General features: G+C 47.7%; 1 protein-coding gene across 3 annotated transcripts in view; it reads left to right on the top strand.

Moving 5' to 3' along the window:
- SGSM2 (small G protein signaling modulator 2) overlaps positions 1 to 26,523 on the top strand; it is a 131,280-nt gene continuing 104,757 nt past the window's right edge. For all 3 annotated transcript variants that reach the window (XM_054008510.1, XM_054008511.1, XM_054008512.1), the window contains exons 1-2: positions 1 to 199; positions 26,155 to 26,230. In XM_054008510.1, coding sequence (XP_053864485.1) covers positions 143 to 199; positions 26,155 to 26,230 — 133 coding nt within the window. In that variant the 5' untranslated portion in view covers positions 1 to 142. The remainder of the gene's footprint in view (positions 200 to 26,154; positions 26,231 to 26,523) is intronic.

Below are 26,523 nucleotides of genomic sequence, written 5' to 3' on the forward strand. Positions count from 1 at the left end.
CGCCCAGTGCAGCGGCGGCAGCAGCAGCGTTGCTTTGCTGGGCTGCAGGGTGCGTGGCTGTGTCCCGGGGGGCAGGCCCCCGCCCCGGCCGGAGCGCGCTGAGCCCCCGGGGCCGCCTCGGCCCGCGGCTGCAGCCCCAGCCATGAGCGGCGCGGGGGACGCGGCGAAGGAGAAATTGCTCTGGAACGTCAAGAAGGAGGTGAGAGCCCGGGGGGGGCTGCGGGGTTCGCCTGGTGGGGTCCCACGGGGGGGGGGTTCGCCTGGTGGGGTCCCACGGGGGGGCTTCGGGGTTCGCCTGGTGGGGTCCCACGGAGGGGGGCTGCGGGGTTCGCCTAGGGGGGTCCCCGCGCGGGGGGGCTCCCACGGGGGGGGCTGCGGGGTTCGCCTGGGGTTAGTCCGGGCAGCGCCAGGTTCCCTGCGCTGGAGCCTTGCGAAGGAGGGGGCATAACGGGGAGCAGTGAAAGCTGCCCCCCAGTTGGAGATCAGGGGGCTGTCCCTATTCCCCCCTCCCCCAGTGCCAGCCCCTATGGGCAGCAAGGAGGGAAGAGATCCGTGCTGGCCGGGGGGGGGGGGGGGGAATCGGTGCACGAGGGGGCTGTGGCCAAGCCTAGTCACCCCCGCCCCTTCTAGCGTCTTTAGGGGATCAATGACCGCTCCCACCAGGCCGCTCCCCCAGTGGCTGGGGGATGAAGTGGTGCAACACCCCCCTCCTAGTGCCTGTCTGCCCTGGGGAGTGTCAGTGGAATGAAGCAAGGGGCTCCCCCCCCAAACGGCTCCTTTAACAAGGGGGGGGGGTGAGCCTGGGCACTGAGAGGGGAAAGAGCTGGTTTGGGGGAGATGTGCCCAGTTAGCTCAGGGGGCAGCCCAGGCTCAGCAGGGAGGGGAAATCCCCCCCCCCCCATCCACCTTGCCTCTGGTGACACTCACACAGTAGTGGGGGATCAGAGACAGGCTCATTCATAAAAAAAAGATGGAGACATGCCCAGAGTGGTGCTGCTTCCACGTCCTTCCAGCAGCGTTTCGACCTGGCCCCGTGTAGGCACTTCAGGGCAGGGACTGGCTCGTGCTGGGGCTGGATTAATCAGTGCTGGATACATGTCGCGCCCCATGGTATTTAAATTACAAAGGAGGAAATGGAGTTAGGGAGCATCTAACATGCAGCCGGGCCCAGGAGTCGTGTGCGGGGCGCTTTTGTCATTCGTGGCTTTAGTTATTCCTCCACTTGTGCCGCCTGCTGTGGGTCAGATATAAAGAGTAGCACCTGTAATGTCAATTCACTTCCATAGAGCTGCAGATGCTGGCGTCTGGGACAGGGTGTTCAGCTGAGAGAAGCCCCCAGGGAGTCAGTCGCGGAGCAAGGTCAGGCCTGAGAACCCTGTGCTGAGGCTCCAATCCTGCAAATAATGACACACGAGCCAATTGGGGGATAAGGGGCATTCGCCCCTTCAGTGCCTCCCAAGGTTTTTGCACTTGCTTAATATTCTGTAGGCCTCGGAGCCAGGGGCAGGCCATGACCTCGGACTGCTGGGCTGCGTTAGGCAGTGGTCCCATATGAAATCGCTCCGGCTGCACGGCCGAGGTGCCTGACTGACCCTCTCTACAGACGGAAGGGTGGCCAGCGCAAATGGTGTTGCGACCTGGCACATGAGGGGAGTCTGTTCCCGTATAGGAGCTCATGGGAGTCTGCCGACACACTGCGGGTAAAAGAGCGGAGACTCTCTAGCCAGGGAGCCCCAGGGTCCCTGGAGTGGGGGACTGAGCGGGGATGAGAACAGGGTCCCTGCTAGGAGTGCGGAGCTGGTAGCAAGGACTGGAGTTTGCTCTTGCCCCTAACCCCCACGAAATATCTGAATTGCCGCTACTGACACATGCCTAGCATTGATCACGGGAGTTGTCCCGTTGACTTGAAGGGCGCACACCCATGAATGAAGTTTCCTATGGATTTAAGAGTTTGCAGGATCGGACCTTAGGGCGCGTCTACACTTAAAACGCTGTAGGGCTTCAGTGTAGACGCTAACTACGCCAGCGGGAACGTAGGTACTCCACCTCCCCGAGAGGCAGTAGCTACGTCAATGGCAGAATTCTTCCGTCAGCCTAGCACTGTCTCCGTGGGGGCTTAGGTTGGCTTCGCTACACTGCTCGGAGGTGTGGATTTTTCACACCCCTGAGCGACGTAGTTATGCCAACCTAATTTCCTAGTGTAGACCAGGCCTTAGAGAGCATACGATGTCACTGTCTGAGATCAAGAATATGATCCAGGATCCTGTTTGTGAGAAATAGCCCCGTGCGAGTTATATTTATTCTTATAGACCCAGTGCCCTGTTGATCTAGGCACCGTGCAAACACAGAACAAAGAGACGGTCCCTGTCCCAAAGGCTTTACAAACACTTAGGCCAAGCACTCAGTCTTCTGTTGCAAGTGAAAAATTAGGATGTTGCTGCTGGATTTTTGGTCTCTTAAGTGACAGGTTTAACATTGCAACAAAAAATGACGCTTCTGATGTGATGAATTTGTTTAATCTGTTTGCCAATAAGGCTGATAGAGTTAAGAGTTTGCCTAGAGTAAATAAAATAAGCTTTGGCCAGATTGAATTAAAATCTAATTTCCCTCCAAGAGGCAATGACTGGGAAATGGAGGGTTTGTTCAGCTGCAATTGTTTAACCCTTTCTGGGCCTCCGTGATTTAGCAAAATAAGCAATTGAAGAATCGATCAGATCTGCCCAACCAAATGACTGAAGTTAATTTCATAATTGTGTTCCGAAAGGTGGCACTGGTGGTGCCAAAACGCAGCTGCAGTTCTTAGCAAAAACTTTACTGTGCTGCCCCTCCACTTCAAGAAAGGAAATTTTGGAGAGTTGCATCTAATCTAATCTATTGGTTTTATACTGCTGCAGTGCCTGAGACCCTTCTATGTAAAATCAGTAGCAATAAGAAAGTTTCTGGTGAATTTCATAGGGGGTCATTTTGGGGTGGGCAGTGGCTGGAAGATGACGCTTAGACAAATTCAACCTTGAAATAAGACAATTTCCGAGCAGTGAGGGTAGCTAAACATTGGAACAGTTTACCAGGGGAGGTGGTGAACTCACCATCATTTAGAGTCTTTAAAATGAGATGAGATCTTCCTAGAATGTGTTTTTTAATCCAGCTTCTGCGGGAGATTCTGCAGCCTGTGTGTGCAGAAACTCTGACTGGATAGTTGTATGGTCTGTTCTGGTCTTGGAGTCTGAGAGTCCCTGTTGGTTCCCTTCCTTTATGGGCCAGGGTGAAAACAGGAAGCTCTGTGTTGCACTCAGTGTGCTCATAACTCTGCTTTAAAATAGTGACTATAATCAAATCAAATCTCATGCTTCAGGTAGATGCCTGTCAGGGTCAGGAAGGAATTTTTTCCCCCAATGCACAATTGGCCTGATCTGTTCTGGGCTTTTTCACCTTCCTCTTTCTCAAATGCTTGTCTGCTGTGTCTTGTTCATGTGGCCAGGGTCCAACTGATGACCAGATATGAGATTAGGGAGGGATTTTTCCTACTGGTCAGGCTGGCTGTGTCTGTGTGCGTGTAAGTGTGTGGTGTCGGGGGGAATAAGGAGAGGGTTGCCTTCCTCTGCAGCATGGGGTATGGATCACTTGCTGAGATCATATGGGCATATCTCATCTAATGAATTCCCTGCTGTTGTAATGGCCTTGGGCATTGGTGGCACCTCAGTCTCTCCTGTTCTGTCCCTGTGGCGCAGTTTAGTCTTAACTCAAGTTACCAGGTCTCTCATAGGGGTATCTGGGTGCAATTTAATGGTCTGTGATATACAGGAGGTCAGACTACTGATTTAATGGTCCCGTTTGCCCTTAAGCTCTATGAAACTATGAATCTGGGCTTAACTCACTCCTTTACATAGATAAAGCTTTTATAAATCTCTTGACTCCTTTGTGGTATTACAAAAATATCAGGTGGGTTTTTTTCTGTGTTTAGGAACAGTGTTTTTGGACATTCACTTCTCGTAATGATGCTTCTTATTGTTACGTGGTAGTTTGCCTAAATGTATGTACGGCCATGAGCCGATCTTGCTTAAATTAAGAAAGCTTGATCCTGCATTCCTCGGGCACCCACAGTTCCCTGCTCTTTCAGTGGCTGTGCAAGGATTGGATCCAAAGGCTGATCACTAGGGGAGGGGTTTGTTTGGGGAGAGGTTAAAAAAAGCCAGTTTAGGAATCCGGGGAACCAGAGGTTAATTACCCCTGTATTCTGTAGTGGGTCGTTGTTAGATCAAATCTGTTTGTGTTTATCATTCGGATAGTGAAATGCAAAAACATTAGGGCTGTCGATTAATCGCAGTGAACTCACGTGATTAACTAAAAAAAAATTAATGGCGATTAAAAAAATTAATGGCAATTAATTGCCGTTTTAATTGCCCTGTTAAACAACAGAATACCAATTGAAATTCATTAAATATTTTGGATGTTTTTCTATGTTTTCGTATATATTGTATTCTCTGTTGTAATTGAAATCAAAGCGCATATTATTTTTTATTACAAATATTTGCACTGTAAAAGTGATAAACAAAAGAAATAGTATTTCTTGTAGTTTCACATACAAGTACTGTAGTGCAGTCTTTGTCCTGAAAGTGCAATTTACAAATTTAGTTTTTTTGTTTGTTACATAACTGCACTCAAAACCAAAACAATGTAAAACTACACAGCCTACAAGTCCACTCAGTCCTACTTCACGTTCAGCCAGTTGCTAAGACAAACAAGTTTATTTACGCTTACAGGAGATAATGCTGCCCTCTTCTTATTTACAATGTCACCAGAAAGTGAGGACAGGCATTTGCGGTGCACTTTTGTAGCCAGCATTGCAAGATATTTACGTGCCAGATATGCTAAACATTCATATGCCTCTTCATGCTTCAGCCACCATTCCAGAGGACATGCTTCCATGCTGATGACGCTCGTTAAAAAAATTATGCATTAATTAAATTTGTGACTGAACTCCTTGGGGGAGAATTGTATGTCCCCTGCTCTGTTTTACCCACATTCTGTGATATATTTCATGTTATATCAGTCTCGGATGATGACCCAGCACGGTGTTCATTTTAAGAACACTTTCACTGGTACCTTCTTCGTGTTTTGTCAAATCTGCAATGTGAGATTTCTAAAGATAGCTACAGCACTCGACCCACGGTTTAAGAATCTGAAGTGCCTTCCGAAATCTGAGAGGGCTGAGGTGTGGAGCACGCTTTCAGAAGTCTTAAAAAAGCAACACTCGGATGTGGAAACTACAGAACCCGAACCACCAAAAAAGAAAACCAACTTTCTGCTAGTGGCATCTAACTTAGATAATGAAAATGAACATGCGTTGGTCCGCACTGCTTTGGATTGTTATCGAGCAGAACCCGTCATCCACATGGACACGTGGCCTCTGGAATGGTGCTTGAAGCATGAAAGGACATATGACTCTTTAGCACATCTGGCACGTTAATATCTTGCGACGCTGGCTACAACTGTACAATGAGAATGCCCGTTCTCACGTTCAGGTGACATAAGAAGTGGGCAGCATTATCTCCTGCAAATGTAAACAAACTTGTCTGTCTGAGCAATTGGCTGAACAAGAAGTAGGACTGAGTGGACTTGCAGGCTCTAAAATTTTACATTATTTTATTTTTGAATGCAGTTTTTTTTGTACATAATTCTACATTTGTGAGTTCAACTTTCATGATAAAGAGATTGCAGTACAGTACTTGCATTAGGTGAATTGAAAAATACTATTTCTTGATTTTTTTTACAGTGCAGATACTTGTAATCAAAAATAAAGATGAAGTGAGCACTGTACGTTTTGTATTCTGTGTTGTAATTGAAATCAATATATTTGAAAATGTAGAAAACATCCAAAAATATTTAAATAAATGGTATTCTATTCTTGTTTAACAGTGCGATTAATTGCAATTAATTTTTTTAATCACTTGACAGCCCTAAAAAAAAATACAATTAAACCAGCATGAATCAGAATTGCATCAACATGAAATAGTGGGGGATAGACAATATTCCATTACCAAAGGCAACAATCTGTCACAGGATTGGTCATCCTTTGCATTTATCAATACTGTCACTAACTAAATTAAAATATCTATAAGAATTTAGGAACTAGCAGACTGGATCAGACCCAAGGTCCTGTTAATCCAGTATCCAGTCTCTAACTTCAGAGGAAGTTGCAAGACACCCTGCAGGAAGCAATTATGGGATAACCTGCCCACAGGGAAGGTTTCCTCCTGACCCACATTAGTAAGAGGTTGAATTAAGCCCTGAAGCATGAGGTTTTCTATCCCTTTCAGAACGCTTATGGTCTCTTCAGCCGATTAAAGTCAAGCTCAAAACCACAGTAAGATGACAACAGCAGAGATAAGAGAGGTTTCAGCAATGTCTTGACTCGACAGGCCAGACAAATGGCTCTCTCGATACGGAGACAGAACTGGGCATTGAACAAGGCTCCGCGATGAAGCCATGGCTGAGCTGAAGTCAGTTTGCTTGTTGTAACTAATTAAGAATCTTAGTGGGGCTGGATTTGCAAGGTTCCTGCTTTGTGCTTTTTTCTTTTCACTTCCAAACCAGTCCTCCCGTGGTGCTAGTTTTGCCAGTTGTACAACAGTCAGTTACTCTTCTTCTAAATTGTATTAATAAAACCGGTGTCTTAAAACACAGCCTGTTTGTGGCATGTCTGACGTGCGTTGGGTCCAGGAAACCCTGCCCTGCTGAGCTGGACAGATGCCCAAACTCCTCTATGCATAATTAATAAGGACATTTGGGACATAACGTTTTCTGCCAGCTGTCCATTAGAGATGGAAAGGACCTATCAGGTCATCCAGTCCAGCTCAGCTGATCTGTGAGCAGCAGCGCCTGCTGGATGGAGCACAGCAGCATATTTGTGGTTTGGGAAGAAGGCAGTAAGAAAACTATGAGCATAACTGGTCTTGGCCAACCTGTTGCGTGTTGTTGGGCCACACCCATATCTTGCCCTGTACCTGACTTCTCTGCCTGTTTCCCTCAGCCTGGCTTTTGTGCTGATTTTCCATTCGCCTCTCCTGTGCATGACGCATGTAAAAATGCCGTCTAATTACCCGGCTTTTACCTCCTTTGTACTAAGCCTATCTTAGAACGTGGTTGTAGAGTTCGAGGGGGGGAAGTGCAGAACTGGGATCCAGGAATGTCTGAGTTCTGCTGTCAGCTCAGACTCCTCCCCCCATGTCCTTGGGCAAGTCACTTAACCCATTTGGCTAAATTGGGATGATAGCATTGGCCTTCCAGGCGCACTTAGCATCAGGTTATGTAAAGTGCTTTGAAGGTGCCAGGGATTATTGGTCCAAGTGCCACCTTTTATTGTTCCTGGATGTTCCTCTGGGGGTTCATGTGCAGTATAATGTGTCCCCTGCCCCTCCCCACTAATGCCTGCAGCCTGGCCTGCTCTTGAGTAGAGCCCCATGACATGCCTTTTATTTTGTATAACTTTTCATTTTATTTTTTGGGAATTTTGTGTTATTTCTTTTTATCCTGGGAGGGGGGAGTCGGGGATCAGTTCCTGCCCTGGAGGGGGTGGGAGGTGCTGGGGGGATGGGTGGCTGAGCAAGCCTGCCCTGCATTCATCCTGCCCCGCTGGGGTGGGCTCTGTTCCGCCCTTTGCAAGCTGGTGCAAGGGTCACAGCACCACCCAGGTTTGGCCTGGCCTGGCCTCCCCTTTGTCATGATGATGGGGTGGGGGGAGCGAGGGGGAGGCCAAATCTGAGCAAGTGGTGCTGCAACCATTGGTCACGATGCCCAAAGCGGGGAGTCAGGCCCAGCCCCGTGGGACAGGAGCTCCAGTAGCCAGTGCTGCGGGGGGAGTTTTTAGTTGTATACATCGTCGTTTGTGTTGTTTTGCATTTGCAAAAGACCCAGAGCTGGGTTCCTGAGCGCAGACTTGATCCCCCGCCTGGGAATTTGCTTTGGTGCCAGTGGCATGGCAAATATCCCGGCAGTCTGTAGCTTCACAAACGGCAGCACACCCCAGGCTGTTCAGCTGTTACATGGGCGTGGAGGGAAGGCCGGTGGAAGGAGTGAAAAGTGGTGGAGGTCAGGTGGCGCAGAAGGGCAGGGATTCGTGGATGGAATCCAAACCCCCGGGCTGGTTTGTAACGTGCAGGTGGGCCCCTGCCATTAGACGAGGCCAGACAAATCCCCACTTCTGAACACCGACAAAAATTGGGTTGTTTGAAACCCACATCTGAATCTCTTGACTGGAGCCCATCTTTAATGCACAGGTGTTCACTGCATACTCAGGAGTGGGGAAAAGCCCAACATCATTCTAAGAATAATGCTTAGCTCTGATTACATAGCTAGAGATCTCCAAGTGCCTTATAACGAAGGGTAAGTATTTATTATCCCCATTTTACAGATGGGGAAACCGAGGCACAAAACTGGATGTAACTTGAACAAGGAGCCACAACACTGCCAGAGCTCAGATATCGTGATTCCCAGCCCAGTGCTCTATCCGCTAGACCAAATGTCACTTAGCCTCAATCCTCCTCTGAAATTAGATGACACTGTCTTGTTCAAAACATGCTGCCATCTTCATTGGATCAAACTTTGGAGGCTGATTAGGCTGTAGGAGAGGGAAGAGGAATAGCCATGTAGCCACATAGGAGACCTTCTGGTCTAGTAGATAAGGCAATTTTAGGCATTCAGGACTCTTGGGATACAGGAGACCTGGGTCCTATTCCCACCTTTGCAACTGGCCTCCTGGATGACCTTAGGTGAGTCATTCAACCTTGGTGCATCAGTTTGTTCATCTGTAAAATGGGGCTAACTATACTGACCTTCTCTGTAAAGTGCTTGGAGATCTACTGATGAAAAGCTCTGTACAACAGTATTATTCATATTGAGGTTCAGTCTGCCGCAATATTTTTTGTAAGTGCAGTAGACATTAAAACTTTTTTTTTAAACCTGTTTGTTTGATGTTGTTCCAGCCTGCACGTATCTATGTTGTAAATGTCTTATTTCCCCCCACACGTCTGATGCTGTTGATTGAGTTTCTCTTTGACCGCACTGAAGGTCGAGTCGTCTGTGCCTAGGGATAAATTCATTTATCCACCATACCCGTGAGGTTAGGGCTGCTTTCCTGCTTGGATTCGCTTCCATTGCTGATACGCTGGCCCCAGCATTGGTTTGTATTTAGTCTTGTAACGTTGCTTTTGGAAACAGCTGCAGTGTCTGGCGTCTTGTTTTGTTTTCTGGAGAATGTTGAAATCCTTTGTTGCTTTCTTGGCTTTAGCGCTCAGAGATATGGCATCGTAGTCAAGTTCTCACTCTCAGTTTATGATGGACTATATTAAAATGATATGGAAAACCTAAATGCGTTGCTTCCCGCAACATGTTGTATCAGTACTAGAGATACTGGGAGCAAACAAGAATGGAAGGCAGTGTGGGCTAGTGATTAGAGCAGGGATCTGCGAGACGAGATCTGGATTCTCTTACAGGGTGTCCTTGGGCATGTCGCTTACAATCTCTGTCTGCCCCTCACTTTTGTTATTTGTGATCAGCAATGCACTTGGTGTGCTACTGTACTATGTATTTAATTGGGATACCACTGTGACAGCAAGGAATGAACTTAGATCCTGCAAACAAACAAAAACAAACAAACCCCTACCGCTTGAGTTGAAGAAAAATCTCATTGCACTATTAGCAGTAGCCTCCTACTCCTGAATCATAGATTCTACCACTTGAGCTAAAAGAGAATCCCCATTCACTGTTAGCGGTATAAGGCCTATTGCACAGTTGAGAAATTCTGATTCCGTCCACTAGAGGCCAGTGGTGGTACATATTGACCCGTTCATTCCAATACTTGCCCACCTTCTTAAAGGCTCTTTTGAATGCCTCTGATGTAATGCCCATGTCTGCACAAAACACAATTGTGGGCAAGTATCTGCAAGCCACGTTGAAGTCAAGGGAAAAAGCTGTGACCTAGAGTCTGATTCCAGGTGGAATGAAGCACAGGTATATCGAGCTCTTTGTGAATCAATGAAAGTTACTTGGGTACTTTTGAAAGCCCCACCCTACCTGTTTTAAAATCCTTCATGCTATCTACCTTCCTCACTTCAATGTGGCTTGGACCATAAAAATGAACTAGTCAGTTTCACTTTCAGATTCTCACATACTAAGTCGATAGGACAATGTTTGGGTTAAGAAAAACATGTCACTGATTTCTTTGTTTAGTATACAAAAGTGATTGTATTTATATAAACTCATACACACACGTACACTTATGAACAAAACCCACTATTTTGCCTTAAACTTCCTGGCTCTGTCTCTTTAAACCCAAAATGTGGATTATGTGGCAGCTTTACACTTGCCCTGAATGGTCGTCCTCACTTTCACTACAACGTCAATGGCCAACCTACAACGCTCATCGTACGGCAGTGTCATCTGGAAATACACTGGGTCGTTTTGTGACGTGAAAGTTAAAGCCATGGGCTCATGCTGGTTTTCAAACACTGGCCATCCTTTGAGCTTTTTTCCCCACCTAGTCGCTCCCAATCCAACCACACCACGCAAGCAAGCTTGAGATGCGGTATTGATATATCACGAGGGTCTGGTCTCAGACTCAGGAACCTGCTCTACCATTAACTTGCTGTCTGACCTTGGCCAAATCACAATCTCTCTGTCCCTCACTTTCCCCATCTGTGACGAGGGGTGGGAGGATAATGGTAATTAGCTGCTTTGTACAATACTTGGAGTGTTACGGTGAAGTGTGTTGTTCTGCCACCTTGCTCACATTTAACAGGAGGAGGCAAAAGCACACTGGCTATTATATAAAAATAGGAATAATGATACTGATCCCCCTTTGTAAACCGCCTTGAGATCTCCTGATGTGATGCACTGTACAGGAGCTAGGTGTCATTAGTACGTGAATCCCAGACAAAGGGTGTGTCAGTGTATTGTGGGGAGAGCACGACATCAGTGATTTCGAGGCTGGCTCGTTCAGTCTGCTGTGTGCAACTTTACTCTCCTGTAACGTTCCTCAGCTGTTCAAGTGCTTAAATCACATGAACAAAGCTCAGAGAAAAGCAACAGGCCCCACGTCTCCGGACATCCGGGCGGTGGACAAAGGAGGATGGTGTGGGCCCAGAACACCTGCGCCCAGCAAAGCCTCTGAATTAAAACAAAAAGATCCTGGTTCAAACGTAGCCAGCAATTCAGTCCCAGCATGAAGTCGTAGAATCATAGAAATGTAGGGCTGGAAGGGGTCACCCAATCCAGCCCCCCTGCACTGAGGCAGGACCGGGTAAATCCAGACTGTCCCTGAGACGTCATGGTCTACTCTAACCTGTTCTTAAAAACCTTCAGTAACGGGGATGCACAATCTCCTTGGAAGCCCATTCCAGTGCTTCCCTATTTTTAGCCCATTGGTACATGAGGCCAGACAAAAATCTGCTCCTAAATCATCTAGTTGCCTTTGAAAATACTGGTTGGTTGGTTTGTTTGTTTTGTTTTTAAAAGCCTTGTTTTTAAACCACTTAAGTTTATATTATTATAGGGGAAGCTGGTAGTGACCCCAGTAAATGGGTTGCCAAACACTTACCATTATAAAAGATTCTTGCAATATTTTTTTTTAAAAAGCTCTAGCACCTCCATTGTTCGCAGCCTATGAAATTCAGCGAGGGGGAAGCCTTTGGCTAGAGAAGTGCCTTTTCTTTGTCCCAAAAAATTCCGTTTAGGTTTTGCTGAGAGAGAAACTCGGACAAATCACCATGTCTATTCTCTGACTGCATTCCTTGAGAGAATTTTGGCAAAAGCCAGAAAACAGGATGAATCTTTCATGAAATTTGGGCAGGGGGAGACAACCTTAAATATAGCTTTAATTCTGCCCCCTTGTGTATATGCATTATGGGCCAGTCGTTAATTACATTATCATATACTATTTTTTTTCCAAAGGAATCCTGCTTCATTCAGTCATAGAATGGGTGCACAAGGGGGCAGAATTAAGGTGGCAAAGACAGCCTTAAATCTGGTGTTTTCTAGCTTTGGAATGCTCGACTTTGCAACCTAAATAATGTTCTTTGTGGGTATAATCGTTAATTACAGTCTGCGTAGAGGCCCCAACCAGAGTATTGTCACTGAACGTACACCGAGTAAGAGACAGCCTCTCCCCTGGAGATTTCATAGTCTACAGAGACAGACAGAGGGTGAGAGGGGGAACAGACACACAGGGGCATAAAGTGAGGCCATGTCTACATGGTGCTTTAATCCACCTCAGAGGGGTGTAAATTTTAGTTCACTTAATGTTCTCTAGTGTTTGTCAATGTTGTTCCACAGGTGCACTGGGGAACTTTTAGTGCATGTCAGCAGGGTCCGCACGGGTCAATTAGCGTGCAACATGCTAGTGTGGATTAAAACTTATACCTCACTGAAGCATGTGTAGACAAGCGCTGACTTGCCCAAAGTCAAACCAGCCGGTCAGTGGCAGGGCCAGGAAGTGACCCCCGATCTCCTGGCTCCCAGTCCAGTGCTCTTTCCACTAGACCGTGCTGCCTATCCACAACGGTACAGACGTAGGATTTCCAGCCTCGCAGCCTCACTTCATGCCGCTTGCAGCATGACTGCTAATGCCTGACTGTTACATCACACCTGTTGCTCTTGTGTTCTCCTCTCCAGTCTTAAATAATGTAGTTACCCATCTCCATGGGGGCGTTCTCAATGGCTGCTTCCCTTCACTCCTTAAAGCAGCAGTCCGTTTCCCATGACGCATTATTTCCAAATCGCCTCGATCTTTAATGATCTTCTAATTTTATATATTTTTTTTCACTGCTTATACTGAATCTATTGAAATTCAGTTCTCTTTCCAGGAATAAGTTGGTTAGAATTTCCACCAAGTGGCTTGAAATATATATATATATATTTTTATTTCCCATAAAACCTTTCAGTTGAAGTCTTTGGAAATGCTTAATAATGTATTTGCTTTTTTTCGCGGGTGTTTCCACTGGTAAAGAATTTATTTTGTTGACTCTAATAGAGAGAGAGACAAGTAATGTGTTTTGAAGATTTGACTCAACTGGGCTTCGTGCCGAGGCTGGCTATATGTCTGTGTTTCAAACCTCTCTCTCTCTCTCTCTCTGCAGGAAAATCTATTGTGACAAGTAAGCTCATAAAGCAGGCTTTTTCCAGCTCTTTATTTGCTGCCTACTGAAATGGTGCTTTTGCCATTACTGTACTCAAACAAAGCTCTTGGTCTAGCTGGGAAATGAATACAAGAAGGATAACCTTAGCGGCTTTCATCCTGAAAGATCCCGGGTTTGAGCATTGGCCTGCTAAACCCCGGGTTGTGAGTTCAATCCTTGAGGGGGGCCATTTAGGGAACTGGGGTGAAAATCTGTCTGGGGATTGGTCCTGCTTTGAGCAGTGGGTTGGACTAGATGACCTCCTGAGTTCCCTTCCAACCCTGGTATTCTGTGATTCTAAAACACTTTAGAAACTGGAATTGTTTTTCCTGCCACTGAAATGCAGTTGCTTCTAGGATGAACCATGGCTTCTGTTTAATATCCCGCAGCAGTGCCACGCAGCTCTTGAGCAGAGGAAATGAAGAATTGGTCCAACTGAAACCGATGGAGTATTCAGTAATTACCCCAGCTGAAACTGGCCAGGATGCTGGGGTAAATAAATGCCTCTTCTTGAAAGAAAAATGCTGTGGATTTTAGACAACAGCAAGTGACCAGAACCCCAGGTCTAGGTATTGTCCCAAGCACCCCCAACGCTGCTGCGTACTGTGATAGCCCTCCACCCTGGTGTGATGTATGCGGGGGGGTGTCCCCTACTGAATCACCAAGCCATTTCTTGCACCACCTCAGCGATCTTCGGAGGCCTCCGGTCCGAGCACTAACCTGCTTGTAACTTGCCTAGTGTGAGTGGAGTTTCTAGGGCATGGCTCTTAAAAGCAACTTGTCACAGCTGCGGGAAACAAGACGAGTAACTTTGTTGTATGCTGTGTTAATAGTCAGTCTTAATGATACAAACACACGGGCGGGGTGCCAGGCACCCTACTGGCACCAGGCCTGTTTATAGGGCTACCAACAGTGCTAAGTAATTATCTAAGTAAGGCCCTATCCAGACCCTTGCAACCCGACCTGAAGCCAGTGGGACCCGACGACAAACGTTGGGTGGAGTCGGTATAAAAACAACCCGACCTGCTCTGGCTCGGGCCAGGTCTTTTCAGATCCCCTCCTCCGGCCCATGGGATCGGCGCGGTGTCAGCTGCGTGCCCTGTTCCTGCCGGCGCCTTGCTGTGCTGTGCCCGCTGCGGAGGGAGGGTGCCGACAAGCTGCAGGGCCTTTCGCTCCGCAGTGCGGGCGGGACACAGCAAGGGGGTGGCGGCTGGCAGGAACGGGGCATGTGGTCGCCACCATGCCGAGCCAACTGGCAGGAGGCGACCGAAGGAGGATTGTGAGCACGGGGCAGCAGGAGGGCCGAGCCCCAAATCTGAGGCAAGGCCACTGACTCAGGTTTGCAGGGAGCGCCTGCCCTTCAGTGCATGGTGCTGGGCCAGTGTTGGGAGCAGCCGGCAGGCTGGGGTGGGGGAACAGGCTGTGGGAAGATGAAAGGAGCAGCGGGGGAATTACCCTGGTGGCTCCATGGAGGAAACAAAGGAAATTAAGTCCAGGCCGGTGGGTAGACCTTGCAGCTCGCCCTGGATCTCAACCTGACAGGACCTGCCTACAAGTGTCGGGTTTGGGTCAGGTCTGAAAACTACGTGACACACATGGGGTCGGGTCTGGTTCGGACTGGCCGTGGTTTGGGTCGGGCTTTAATCCTGTGATGGCTTCCAGTGATTTCAGTGGTGCTCCTCGTGTGGGTGAAGTGAAGCATGTGAATGTTTGCAGGAGCAGAGCCTTCGCCACATCCGTTCCCCAGCTCCAGGGAAAAGAGATGTTAGATTGTCCGGAAATGTTCATTTCTAGCAAATACGGTTTCATACCTTCCCTTTAAAGGGTCCAAACCGTGGGCCAGATGCCCTCTCTGGGGCCAGGAAACCCCCCTGCAGAAGTGGGCCGGCAGCACTCCAACGCCAATCAGTAGATTTCTTGGTGTGGAAATCCTGAAGCCTGCTGTCGTCAAGGGATCAGGACGAGGTTAGCTGCTTGCCGGGGACACGTTGTGCGAGGCCTCAGGAGCTATGAGGAATCGTGAATGATGGAGGAACTCCGGAGGCCTTCAATAGAAAACAAAGTGCCTGAGTGGCACAGAGGGGAGGGTGACGAGGAGAAATGTTCAGATTGAGGGATGTGTGTAAAGCACTCACAGGGCTAGACTGCGACATCCGACTCTGAGGGGAGTAATTGCCAGTTCGAGGTATTGCAGGTCACCACCTTTACTTCCGTCAGCTCTTCTGTCTTGTGGCTGGGTCGCAGAAGGGACCGGGTGAGCTCTTTTCAGCTTTCACTCAGCGAGATACTGAAGCATATGCCTGACTTAGAGCATGTGGGTGGTCTGGTTGTCCTCAGTGGGCATCGTACTGGGTCACAGACTTGGCCCAAAGCAACACCCACTGCCGTGGCATCAGTCGGAATAGGCAATAATGCTGAGGGGGAGAGACCCGAATGCAGGAAGAAAAGAGGAAGGGATTAAAAGGGGGCGAGAAAACAGCACATACAATGGTGCAGAGGGCTAAAAATCCAGACTTCTGTTTCCGGGAGACGAAGCGGCAGATTAGCTATATCTGACTTCCCCTAATGTCGGCCCTGATCCTGCAAACAGTTAGTCGTGCCAGCGAGACCACTCATGCACTCACATGTGAACGTGAATGCAGAGTCCAGCCCTTAGAAGTCAAGGAACGTCTAAGCTTAGCAGTTTTAAAGGTCCGTCAAATAGCGCCTACTTGGTCAGTTTCACTCTTAGTAGTCTGGGTCTTGTGCACTAGCATGGGCTGGGATGGTTACCTTGTTTGCAATTTTTTTCAGAGTTGTTTTGTTGTTGGATTTAAAAGCAAAACCCAGGGCTGGTTTAGTAAACGCTTCTTTAAAACCATACTTTAGACCTATGTTTAGTGTTCACTTATCTCTGAAGAACCTGGCCACTGCGGGAAGTAGGATATAAAGCTAGACAGAGGGTTAGATAGTGGGGTGGATTAGAGCAATGATGTATAATAATAATACAGGGCACTCACTCACACATTTCATCCAGGGGTCTACACCCCCTGTTCAGAGGTGAGGGCTAATATTCCTGTTACGGAGCATCTGTGTAATATTTTTCACCCCTGGATTACAAAGTGCTGTACTCAAGCAGGAAAGTTATGAGCATCCTCATTATCTACCATCTGGTGAAACTGATGCATAAATAATTTAGGTGACTTGCCCAAGGGTGAACCGCAAAGTCAGTGGCAGAGGTGGAAGGGGAACCCAGGTCTCCTGACTTCTAGTCATGGGCTCTATTTACTGAGCCATGCTGCCCCCTTGTAACAGGAAGTAACATTCCCATTTTGTGAGTGGGAAAACCGAGGCACCAAGGACTGAGCGCCTCAGCTCCCCTTGATTTAGCCGTCGTTGTGGGTGCTCAGCCTTGGAATGATCTGCCTGCAGTGACCCTCTGAGTCAGTAGCAGTCACAGGAAGCCAAAGCTCTCATTGCCGGTGCCTGGTCCTTTTCTGCTGTCGTCACCGCAGTCCGTCAGCACTAACAAACGTTGCCAGGGTGAGGTTAAAGCATTGTCCCTGTTTTACAAAAGAGGCACCAAGAGATGAAGTGACCTGCTCAGGGTCACACAGGATATATCTGCACTGCACACACTGACTCACTTTGAGCCCAAGCCCCCCCTTCCATCAGCACGTACATCAATCTGACTCAACTCGGCCAGCACTCAGGACCAGGGTTCTAGGACCCTGCTGCAGAGGTGGGTCAGAGCCCAAGTCCTGCTGTGACTGGTCCAAGCCCTGTCATTTTGTAGGGCGGACCCAGCTGAAGCCCCAGACCCGAATCAGGAAGTCTGCCTAGTATGGGCTTGGAACCACCCAGTCCACCATCCTGGGTCCCACAGACCTGGGTTTATAATGCAATGTAGACATACCCCCAGGGCATCTGTCGTCGTGCCAGGAATCAAACCCAAATCTCCTGCTGCTCAGGCCGATGCTATAAACCAGGGGTTCAAAAACTTTTTTTTGCTGGGCTCCCCCTTTGAAAATATTTCAGGCTGCGATGACCCCTGTGATAGCAAATGACTGTACATATTCATAGGGGCATACTCCTGGTATTTCCACCCTTACTTCTGCGCTGCTGCTGGCGGCCGCGCTGACTTCAGAGCTGGGCAGCTGGAGAGCGGCTGCTGCTGGCCGGGAGCCCAGATCCGAAGGCAAAGCCACTGCCAGCACCATTAAGAACGCCATCTTTGCCTCCCCCTAGTGATTGCGATACCTACACTTCTCCCTCTCTTCACGGCAATATTTTTTGTGATCTCACACCACCCCCACACAATAGCCTTGCAACCCCGTTTTGGGTCAGGACCCCCAGTTTGAGAAATGCTGGTCTAACTGCAAGATCGTCCCTCCCTGCTAGCCACCCTTGTCTCCTGCTAGAGCCTACAGCCTGTATCTGCCATGCCAAGTCAGCTGGATTCAGAGCAGTTTGCTAGGTTAAATAGGTCTCTGTCGGGAGGGAGAGGGGCTAATGTTTCTGGTAACAAGACTAACTTAGTTTGCTCAGATCTTCTGTGCATGGGTGTCGGTGCAGGGTTTAGGTGTGAAAAGCCTGATTTCAAGCTGCCTCTCCTGAGCAGACAGTGTGACAGAGGCCCGAATAATTCCCTATCTAGAAATGTTCTCCAATTTCTAGCATTTTAAAAAAACCAACCACACTATTTCATCGGATTACAGAGAAGAGATTTTCTTGGTTCTCTGCCCCTGGAGCTTCTGGGAATTGTGGCGACGACGAATGATGTATTCCAGCTTCTGACATTTAGTGTCTGCTTTTCCTGCCCTGAAAGCACTTCCTATTAAGGTTCACAATCTCCCCAGAACATTTGTGAGGCTTTCTCTGCGTTTAAATCGCTGTTGTGAGTAGAAGCTGGTCTGTGCTGCAGGTGGCCTTCTGTAGCGATATGTAATTATTTTCTCAGACCTCTGACCTGAGAAGAGATTGCCGTGTGCTTTTAATACAGGTAATCAAAGGGGAATCAAAATGTTTCGCTGCATCTTATTGGTGGGTCAGTTCAGAGGGAAGTCAGACAGTTCTCTGGAACCACCCGATTATTAGAAGCGGACTGGGAGTCAGGAGATCTGGGCTGAGTTCTGAACTCTGTCACAGACTCTCTGTGGTATCATGGGCAAGTCACTTAGTTGCTCTGTGCCTCTGTTTCCACATTTGCAAAATGGGAATAACCACCCTTCCTTTCTCCCACCTCTGTCTATTTAGCTTGTACATTCTTTAGGGTCTTTTACAACGTGTGTGTGTGTGTGTGTGTGTGTGTGTACAGCATCTAGGCCGATGGTGCCCTGTCTTGGCTGGCACTTTTTGGTAGTGCGGCAATAAGAGTAATTGAGAAAAAGAACTGAAGAAAGTCAAAGGCAAATAAAGGCTTCTGCAAGTAATGACCTGCTTTGCTGGACGTTTAGATCAGTGAAGTGCACTTGGTACCAAATCTGCCCCCTTTTAAATGCTCAGAGCCTAATTTCAGACATGACAACGTCAGCTCTGCATGATGTGGCTTGAATTTCCCATAAATGTGGCCACTGGTCTAACACGTGCTATAAGTCACACTGCGGTCTCAAGGGGGCATAATGGCGAGATGTTGGTTAATGACGTTATTGGTAACGCTTGGATTTATTACCAGCATTGGGGTTTATAAAAACATTGGCGGAGAAGATTGTACACTAGGAGTTGGCCTCCAGGGCTCTGTTCCCAGCTTTGTTATGCTTCATGTGTGCGCTTGAGGTAGCCACTGTGCCTCACTTTCCTTTTCTATAAAATGGGGATAACACTGCCAGAGAGAATCCACGCCTGCCAATAGTGGGGGGGCCAGAGTGAGGGCAGCCGGCTTCAGCAGTGTTACTGAGCATGCTTGTTTTCCACCCTCCCCCTATGTTTGCCGACACAGGCTTTGGCCCAGTATAATCTACTGCTGAAAAGCACTGTTGGAGAGCTAAGTATTCTAATTGGTATTTGCGGTGTTCCCTCTAATTTTTCCCACCCATGTGTGGAATTAATTTTAAATAAAATAAATAAATAAATAAATAAATAGAGATATCCCATCTCCTAGAACTGGAAGGGACCTTGAAAGGTCATTGAGTCCAGGCCCCTGCCTTCACTAGCAGGACCAAGTACTGATTTTGCCCCAGATCCCCAAGTGGCCCCCTCAAGGATTGAACTCACAACCCTGGGTTTAGCAGGCCAATGCTCAAACCACTGAGCTATCCCTCCCCCCCAATTTTATTATGTGCACCCCTCCATATTGGTGCACATAACAAAATTCATGTGGTGGGGGAGAGTCTCTCCTCTCTTTTTTTTAAACTCCCTGATTCATTCTGTTCTTCCTCCTTTTTTCTTGTCCACGTTGAGGTGTGTTGACACTTGCTCTGAATCTTCTCTTCCTCTAATGCCCGTCTCTTCCCTACAGTATTTAACATAATAGAAGGTGACTTGATTTCTCCATCTTCCCTGGCTCTTGCTCATCTCCTCCGAAAACCATGACCCGGCTTCTGTGGCTATCACTTTCAGAGCGGGGAGACTGAAGAATGCAGCTCAATACGTTTTATGATCCGATCTATCATTGTAAAGCTAACCAGGGGCTGAAATGAAAACCTTCGCTACCTTGTTTCCTAAGCGAGGGGTTGCTGGGAAACCAAAATGTAGCAATCTCCTTTATATTCAGCATCTAATACTAATTGTTTTTGGCTGCTACATCTCCTGGGGGAATCTTCAGAGCAGCAGGGCCTGCCTCTGGGGACCTTTTGTAAGGGAGTTTGTATTGTTTTGAGCGGTCATGCAAAAATATACCCCTATCATCATCCTGAAAGTCAGTTGCACTTACAGGACCCTTTTCATCTTCACAGCCACATCTGATCAAATACAATCAGCTGTGTTCTTTGGTTTTCCATTGCCATTGAAACTCTCTCTCCTTTTGAAGGAAATGCAATGGCAGAAAATTGGGGATATAAAAGATTCACTTAAAGATCCAGAGAGTTACTCATCTTTCTGCTGACAGTGGAATCTGCACTGGCACAACCTGGGTCCCGGTTGCCCCGGAGGGGCTTGCCCACAAAAGAAGATACAAGCCTACTACAGCTGACAATCTAACAATGCCTGTGGATAGGTGGTGGTGGTGACTAGTTCTGTAAGAGCCCTCATCATGGACCAGGCCCCTGTGGTGCTAAGCGTTGTACGAACACAGAGCAAAATGATGGTCCCTGCTCCAAAGAGTTTACAATCGGAATTTTCTTCAGGGTTTGAACCCAGGATCTCCTGCCTCAGTTGCTTGAGCTAAAGGACTGGGTCCATTTGCTTGAAGACTCTTAAATCACTGTATGTGGACCAGCCACTATGGGAGGACAGAGAACCAATGACAGAATGCGGATTACTGAACACATGGCTTCAAAAATGTTTGAGAGAGTCAGCTGGGCAAATCAAGGCTTATCTACCGGTAATTCATGCAGGGTGCTGCACCTATGAGAACTCTAAGGAAATAGATCAAGAGTCCTTTCTCCCTTGCATTAATCTCCGATCCGTTTTAGGGACTTATTATCTCAGCACCTTATGATCTTTAATGTATTTATCCTCACAAAACCCCAGTGAGGTTGAGCAGTGCTGTTATCCCCATTGCAGATGGGGAAGTGAGGCCCAGAGAAATGATGTGATTTGCCCAAGGTCACACAGCAAGTTTGTGGCAGAGCAGGGAATCGAACCAGTGTCTCACTCCATATTTGTGGTTCTGAATCAGCAGCCTGACTTTCAGAGGTGCTGAGCACCGGCAGCTCCCCTTCACAGCAGTGGCACATGTAGATACTTGGCTCCTCTGTAGATCAGGCCTGTTTTTGAGGTGCTTCAGTATGGATTTAGAGAACATTGTTCACCCACGGAGCCCAAACCGTTTCACCGAAGGGAGGTCAGTATCATTATTCTCATTTTACAGATGGGGAAAACTGAGGCAGAGAAGCGCCGTCATTCGCCCAAGGTCAGTGGCAAAGCTGGAATAGAACTCTGGTCTCCTGACTCCTCACCCAGGGCCATCTTGGCTGGGACATTGGCTCATCGTTAGCTGGCCTTTGACTTCAGGTGGAAATTGAATAGACAAAGCAGCGTTGCTAGCCTGGCCTTTTCATTTCCACCTAGCTTGGTCCTGCTTAGTCACTCTTATCCAGATGGTCTCAATCGGGCGCTTCACAAAGGGGAAAGGTTAGGGAGACGTTTTATTGTTTTCCTTCCACGGCAAACACAAATCAAGCTTGTAAGTCAACAGTGGTGTAAATACAACACAGGGAAGGCTAACCCTGTTCAAGTAAACATGTTCAACGCAAACATGCTGCGTTACAGAGTCCACTCTCAGAGCTGGGGGCCTTTTCTCCCGACGGCTTCACCTTTTGACTACGTCTCAATCCTCCGCAATCCGCTACTTCCCACGCTGCTTCTGACTCGTCCACAGGCCCCGTCTAAAAGGGTGGGATAGTGATCGCAAACGGTCCTATGGGTCTTTCCCTTCTTGCCAAGCCCCAATGTTCAATACGTCACAAGGCTGGCATACAAATCATGAGATATAAATAAATAAATAGGAGAGATTGATAAGACTGGGACTTTTCAGCTTGGAAAAGAGACGACTAAGGGGGAAATATGATAGGGGTCTATAAAACCATGACTGGTGTGGAGAAAGTAAATAATGAAGTTTTATTTACTCCTCATAACAAGATCTAAGGGTCACCAAATGAAATTAATAAGCAGCAGGTTTAAAACAAACAAAAGGAAGTATTTTTTTTTTCACACATCACACAGTCAACCTGTGGAACTCCTGGCCAGAGGATGTTGTGAAGACCAAGACTATAACAGGGTTCAAAAAAGAACTAGATAAGTTCATGGAGGATAGGTCCATCAATGGCTATTAGCCAGGATGGGCAGGGATGGTGTCCCTAGCCTCTGTTTGCCAGAAGCTGGGAATGAGCGACAGAGGATGGATCACTTGATGATTACCTTTTCTGTTCATTCCCTCTGAGGCCCCTGTCAGAAGGCAGAACACTGGGCTAGATGGACCTTTGGTCTGACCCAGTACAGCCGCTCTTATGAAATGCCGCTGATTGGGCTGGTGACTGATCATTCGTCTGCTTTCATCAGCAGTCCCATGTGACGGTTTTATTTCATGCTCTATGTCAGCGCAGGCCTGAAAGGTCCTAAATTGGTATCAAAGTTAGGGTGACTGGCCTATAATTCCCCGGCTCCTCTTCGTACCCCCTTTTCAAGACAGGTACTACGTTTGTCCTTCGCCCGTCCTCTGGGACCAATATTTCCCCTGCAAAGCTGAGACTGAGAAGGCCAATACATGAAGAAGATGCTAGCGTCTGAAGTGTTGACAGATCAGTAGTTGTGCTGAGCATATCGGCGGAGGGAGAAGGGGAGCATATGCTTATCTCTTTTTAGTAGCAGCCCTAGATTTCAACAGTCTGGGTTTTTGTGGGTTAAAAAAGATACTACGCCAGTGTGCGGGTTGGGAAGGGGGTGATGGGTGGTTAAGTCTTCTACCACAGTGGGCCCACCTTTTTGTGATGAAATCTGTCTTGGCTTTATTTGGGGAATGGGTCGGAGCTCGTTAATTACAATTCAGAAAGGAGCGAACCAGCAGTTACTGGGGATTTGCCTCTAGAACAGACCCAACTGAGGCTATGGCCCTGAACCGGCACTCTGCATTGTTAGGGAGGATTGAGTTCGCGTGTGATAAATGAGTGTAACGAGGCAGATGCGCATTGTGCTAGGCGCTGTACAAATTCATAACAAAGAGCCAGTCCTTGCCCCAATCTGGGAAATGGGGGAGGCTTGGCTGACCTGGAGTTCCAGGAATAGACGGGCCCCTATGGAATTGTGTATGGCTTTGAGATATGGTGAGAAAGGGAGGGGACAGGATCACGCAAACAGCAAAAGCTGAGTTTTGCAGACTCCGAAAACAAAGAGGAGTTTGAGTTGGTTGCCAGGGTGCTGAGCAGAACAGCACCTCTTCCTTGGGTCTAAAAATCCAGGTTTTCGATCCCTGGTGACATCAGGTTTTTCTGACCTGAAATCTTCCTCTTTTTATTACTGGCATTTAAGCGCGCTAACATATGTTCCGGCAGACGTGAAGGCCTATCATTAAACCATTTCATCCCTTTCCACCGCCGAGCAATAATGGCAGATAAGTGGTTTTATGACTCTTTGAATACGTGGAAGGTGATTGCACCTCCTAGAAGTGAAGTGAGATCTACTTAAGAGGAAATTATGGGTTGCTGCCTGGCTGTTAAGGGGAGGAATTGTTCACCTGGGTATAGAAGCACAAGTATGTGTAAAGTAGTAGAAATACATAAAAATAAAAGGTGACCAGGGTATAGTATTAAAGGCGCTGAAGGGAGGTGGTCTTGCCCATTTAATTCTCCCATATGGCTGTTTACACTGAAAAATGGTTAATGCATTAGACTGGGACTTGGGAGAGCTGGGTTGAATTCTGTGGCAGACTCCCTGCATGGCCTCAAGCCAATCACTGAATCACCTGGAGCCTCAGTTTCTCTTCTCTAAAATGGAGATGATGATAATGCTTTCTTCCACTGTTCGTCTTCTCTGCTGAGATTGGAAGGGCTTTGGGGCAGGGACTGTCAGCTACTCTGTGTTTCTACAGCGCAAGGGGACCCCGGTCTCAGCGCCAGCCTCTAGGTGCTACCCTAGTGCAAGTAAAAAGAATACACGGCACTAGAGCAAAACTTTACGTGAACAAGTTTTCCATTCCAGATGTTTACCTTTGTCACTATATAGTAATACTTCGCTCTCATATAGGGCTTTCCTTGCATAGACCTCAAAGCACTTTACAAAGGAGGGACTTCCCTACAGGGGGGAAACTGAGGCATGAGGAGAGACTTTCCCGAGCTCACCCAGCAGGCTAATGGGAATAGAACCCAGGTCTCCTTAGTCCCCGTCTAGTGCTCTATCCACTAGGCCACGCTGCGTCCCTTGTATATATAAACATAAAATCTTATGTATGTATGTAGCCATGAACAAATGTTACCCCGCTTGATCACTTTATTTCAAACTCCCTGCATTTAGAACAAAATCTCCTCCTGAATCTGTTTTTAACAGATCTGGGGGAAAGAATTTCAAAGCAGCATGTGTGGGTGTTTGCTTTGCAGCACCTGTTTTTTCCTGAATCTGTGGGAGCTGCATGGTTAAAACCTTGCATGCCTCCCTTGAAAACAGACTTGCTTATGTCGATTCAACCCACCTGCAAAGAGATCCGGTGTCAGGAAGCATTTGTCTGAGCTGTTGCTACGAAATGTCACTGCCTCGCACCCTCTCTGTAAGCCATTTGCAATCAGCCTGATCTTGGGTTTTTCTCTCTGCCTAATTCGCTTGAAAGGTCACTGGAAACCTCTCTGAGGATGCTTGTCTCATTATAGCACTGGGAGAGTCTGTGGGTTTGAAAAACAGCAGAATGTGCCCAGTGGAGAAGCAGGTTTAGAATTATCTCATTTAATGGACTGAAGTAGATATGCACAGGAAGGCAAATGCATGCGTCATTCCAAAGGGTTTGTGCAGTACATTGAAACTTGCATTAAGGACTTTACCTTCCGATGGACCCACTGGACACTTCAACAAGGATTGGTACAAACAGAATCACGAGTCCCGTGTTGGTCTCTCAGTGGCTTCCCTAAGGAATGTGATTATTAAAAAAAAAAAAAAAAAAAAAGGTCTCTTCTAACTTCGCAGCCCCGCAAACTCAACCTGGGATCTGAGAGTCAAGCTGAGTCCTTTTCTCCTCATTCGTTGTCGATTGTAATAGAGGCCAAACACTGCTCTCAATTGCACCTCTGCTACTTCATTGTTTGTAGCTGGAGCTCTCGGCAACACCTGCTTGTGGTGGGTTTGCACAGGTGTCCGTGCGTGGAGCTTAGTAAACACAAGAGGGAGTGGAATCCAGCTCGCTTGCTGAGCTGTGTTGGCTGCACTTCGCTCCTGCAGCAGCCAAACTTTGTTTCTGTCACTCACATGAGTGGCTGTGACTCTGAATCTGAGGCGAAGGGTTGGTCCGTCCCGCAGTCGGAGGTGTGACCAGAGCACGTGTAGACATGCTCACGCCAATAACAATGAAGCTGTGGCAACCCTGCCCAGGACCCTGGGTATGTACTCAAGTGAGCGGCTCGCCTGTGCTGCCGGGGCATTGCTGCTATTGATATTGGAGCTAGCTGGATCGGGTATGCTGCAGTCACGCTTCTGAGTGCAGCGTAGACCAATCCCCTCAGTGAGTTGTCAAGCTGTGGCCAAGCAGGGAGCTTAACCTGGGTTCCCAACGCCACGGCTAGTCCTAGCCACTGGGCCATCCTTCTTCTGTATTCCGGTGAGGAGCAGGAGCACAAGAGATCAGTGTGGGGTTGTTAACCCTTAGTGTCACAGTCACTGCTAATGGTTGCGATGGCTGCGGTCTTCTGACTGCCAGCAAGCCAAGGAAGCAGCCACCATAGTATCCAATACAAATATGCTGCTAACCGATGTCTTCATGTAGCGTGATGGTGTAGTAAGAAGCTGCTCATTGGCCTACGTTCCTGTCATTCACTAACCCAAGGAGCCGGGCTGAAGATAGTGTTTAGTTCCATGGTGCAGTGATACCACCAAGGAACCGTATTCTGTAGTCTAAGTTGGTTACAGCCACAGCACCTCTGCAGGACTGCACCTGGCTTTTTAGTCTGCCCCGCCTCCTAACCTGCTGCTTGGTGCTGATATGCAACTGGGGTGATGCATTTAAGGGCATTTCAGTTGTGCTGGGGCATAGAAATGAATCCTGGAGTGATGACTGGAGTAACGAAAGCCACAAACAATTCAAGTAAACGTAAAGGTCTGAATTTGGAGGGGAACAAAAGGGGAAATTATCTGCCTTGGACTCTCCTTCCACAGAGATGATGGAACCGACATGTAAAATCTCCCTATCAATATGCTTTGTCTTTTCTTTCAGGTAAAACAGATAATGGAAGAAGCAGTCACCAGGAAATTTGTGCATGAAGACAGCAGTCACATCATCGCCTTATGTGGTAAATGATACATTTGCAAAGCGGTGCAGCTAACCGGTGGTCTTTCTTCTTAATTTCCTTATAAAATCAATGCTTGTTCCCTGGGGGGTGTAAGTGCACCACTGTTGCATTGCGAAAGCAGAGATCCGAATGTTACAGAAGTTAGGAAATTCAGAATTCAGCCCCTTCCTCCACCCAGCTACCTCACATTAGCTCCTTTGATGTTCTCGTGACAATGATCACATACCCCAGTATCTGAGAGGTGGCGTGGTCCAGTGCATGGGGTTCTGGGGTTGGACTGAGAAAAATCTTCA

The sequence above is a fragment of the Malaclemys terrapin genome, chromosome 18 (genome assembly GCF_027887155.1).
Source record: "Malaclemys terrapin pileata isolate rMalTer1 chromosome 18, rMalTer1.hap1, whole genome shotgun sequence".
Taxonomy (NCBI): domain Eukaryota; kingdom Metazoa; phylum Chordata; order Testudines; family Emydidae; genus Malaclemys; species Malaclemys terrapin.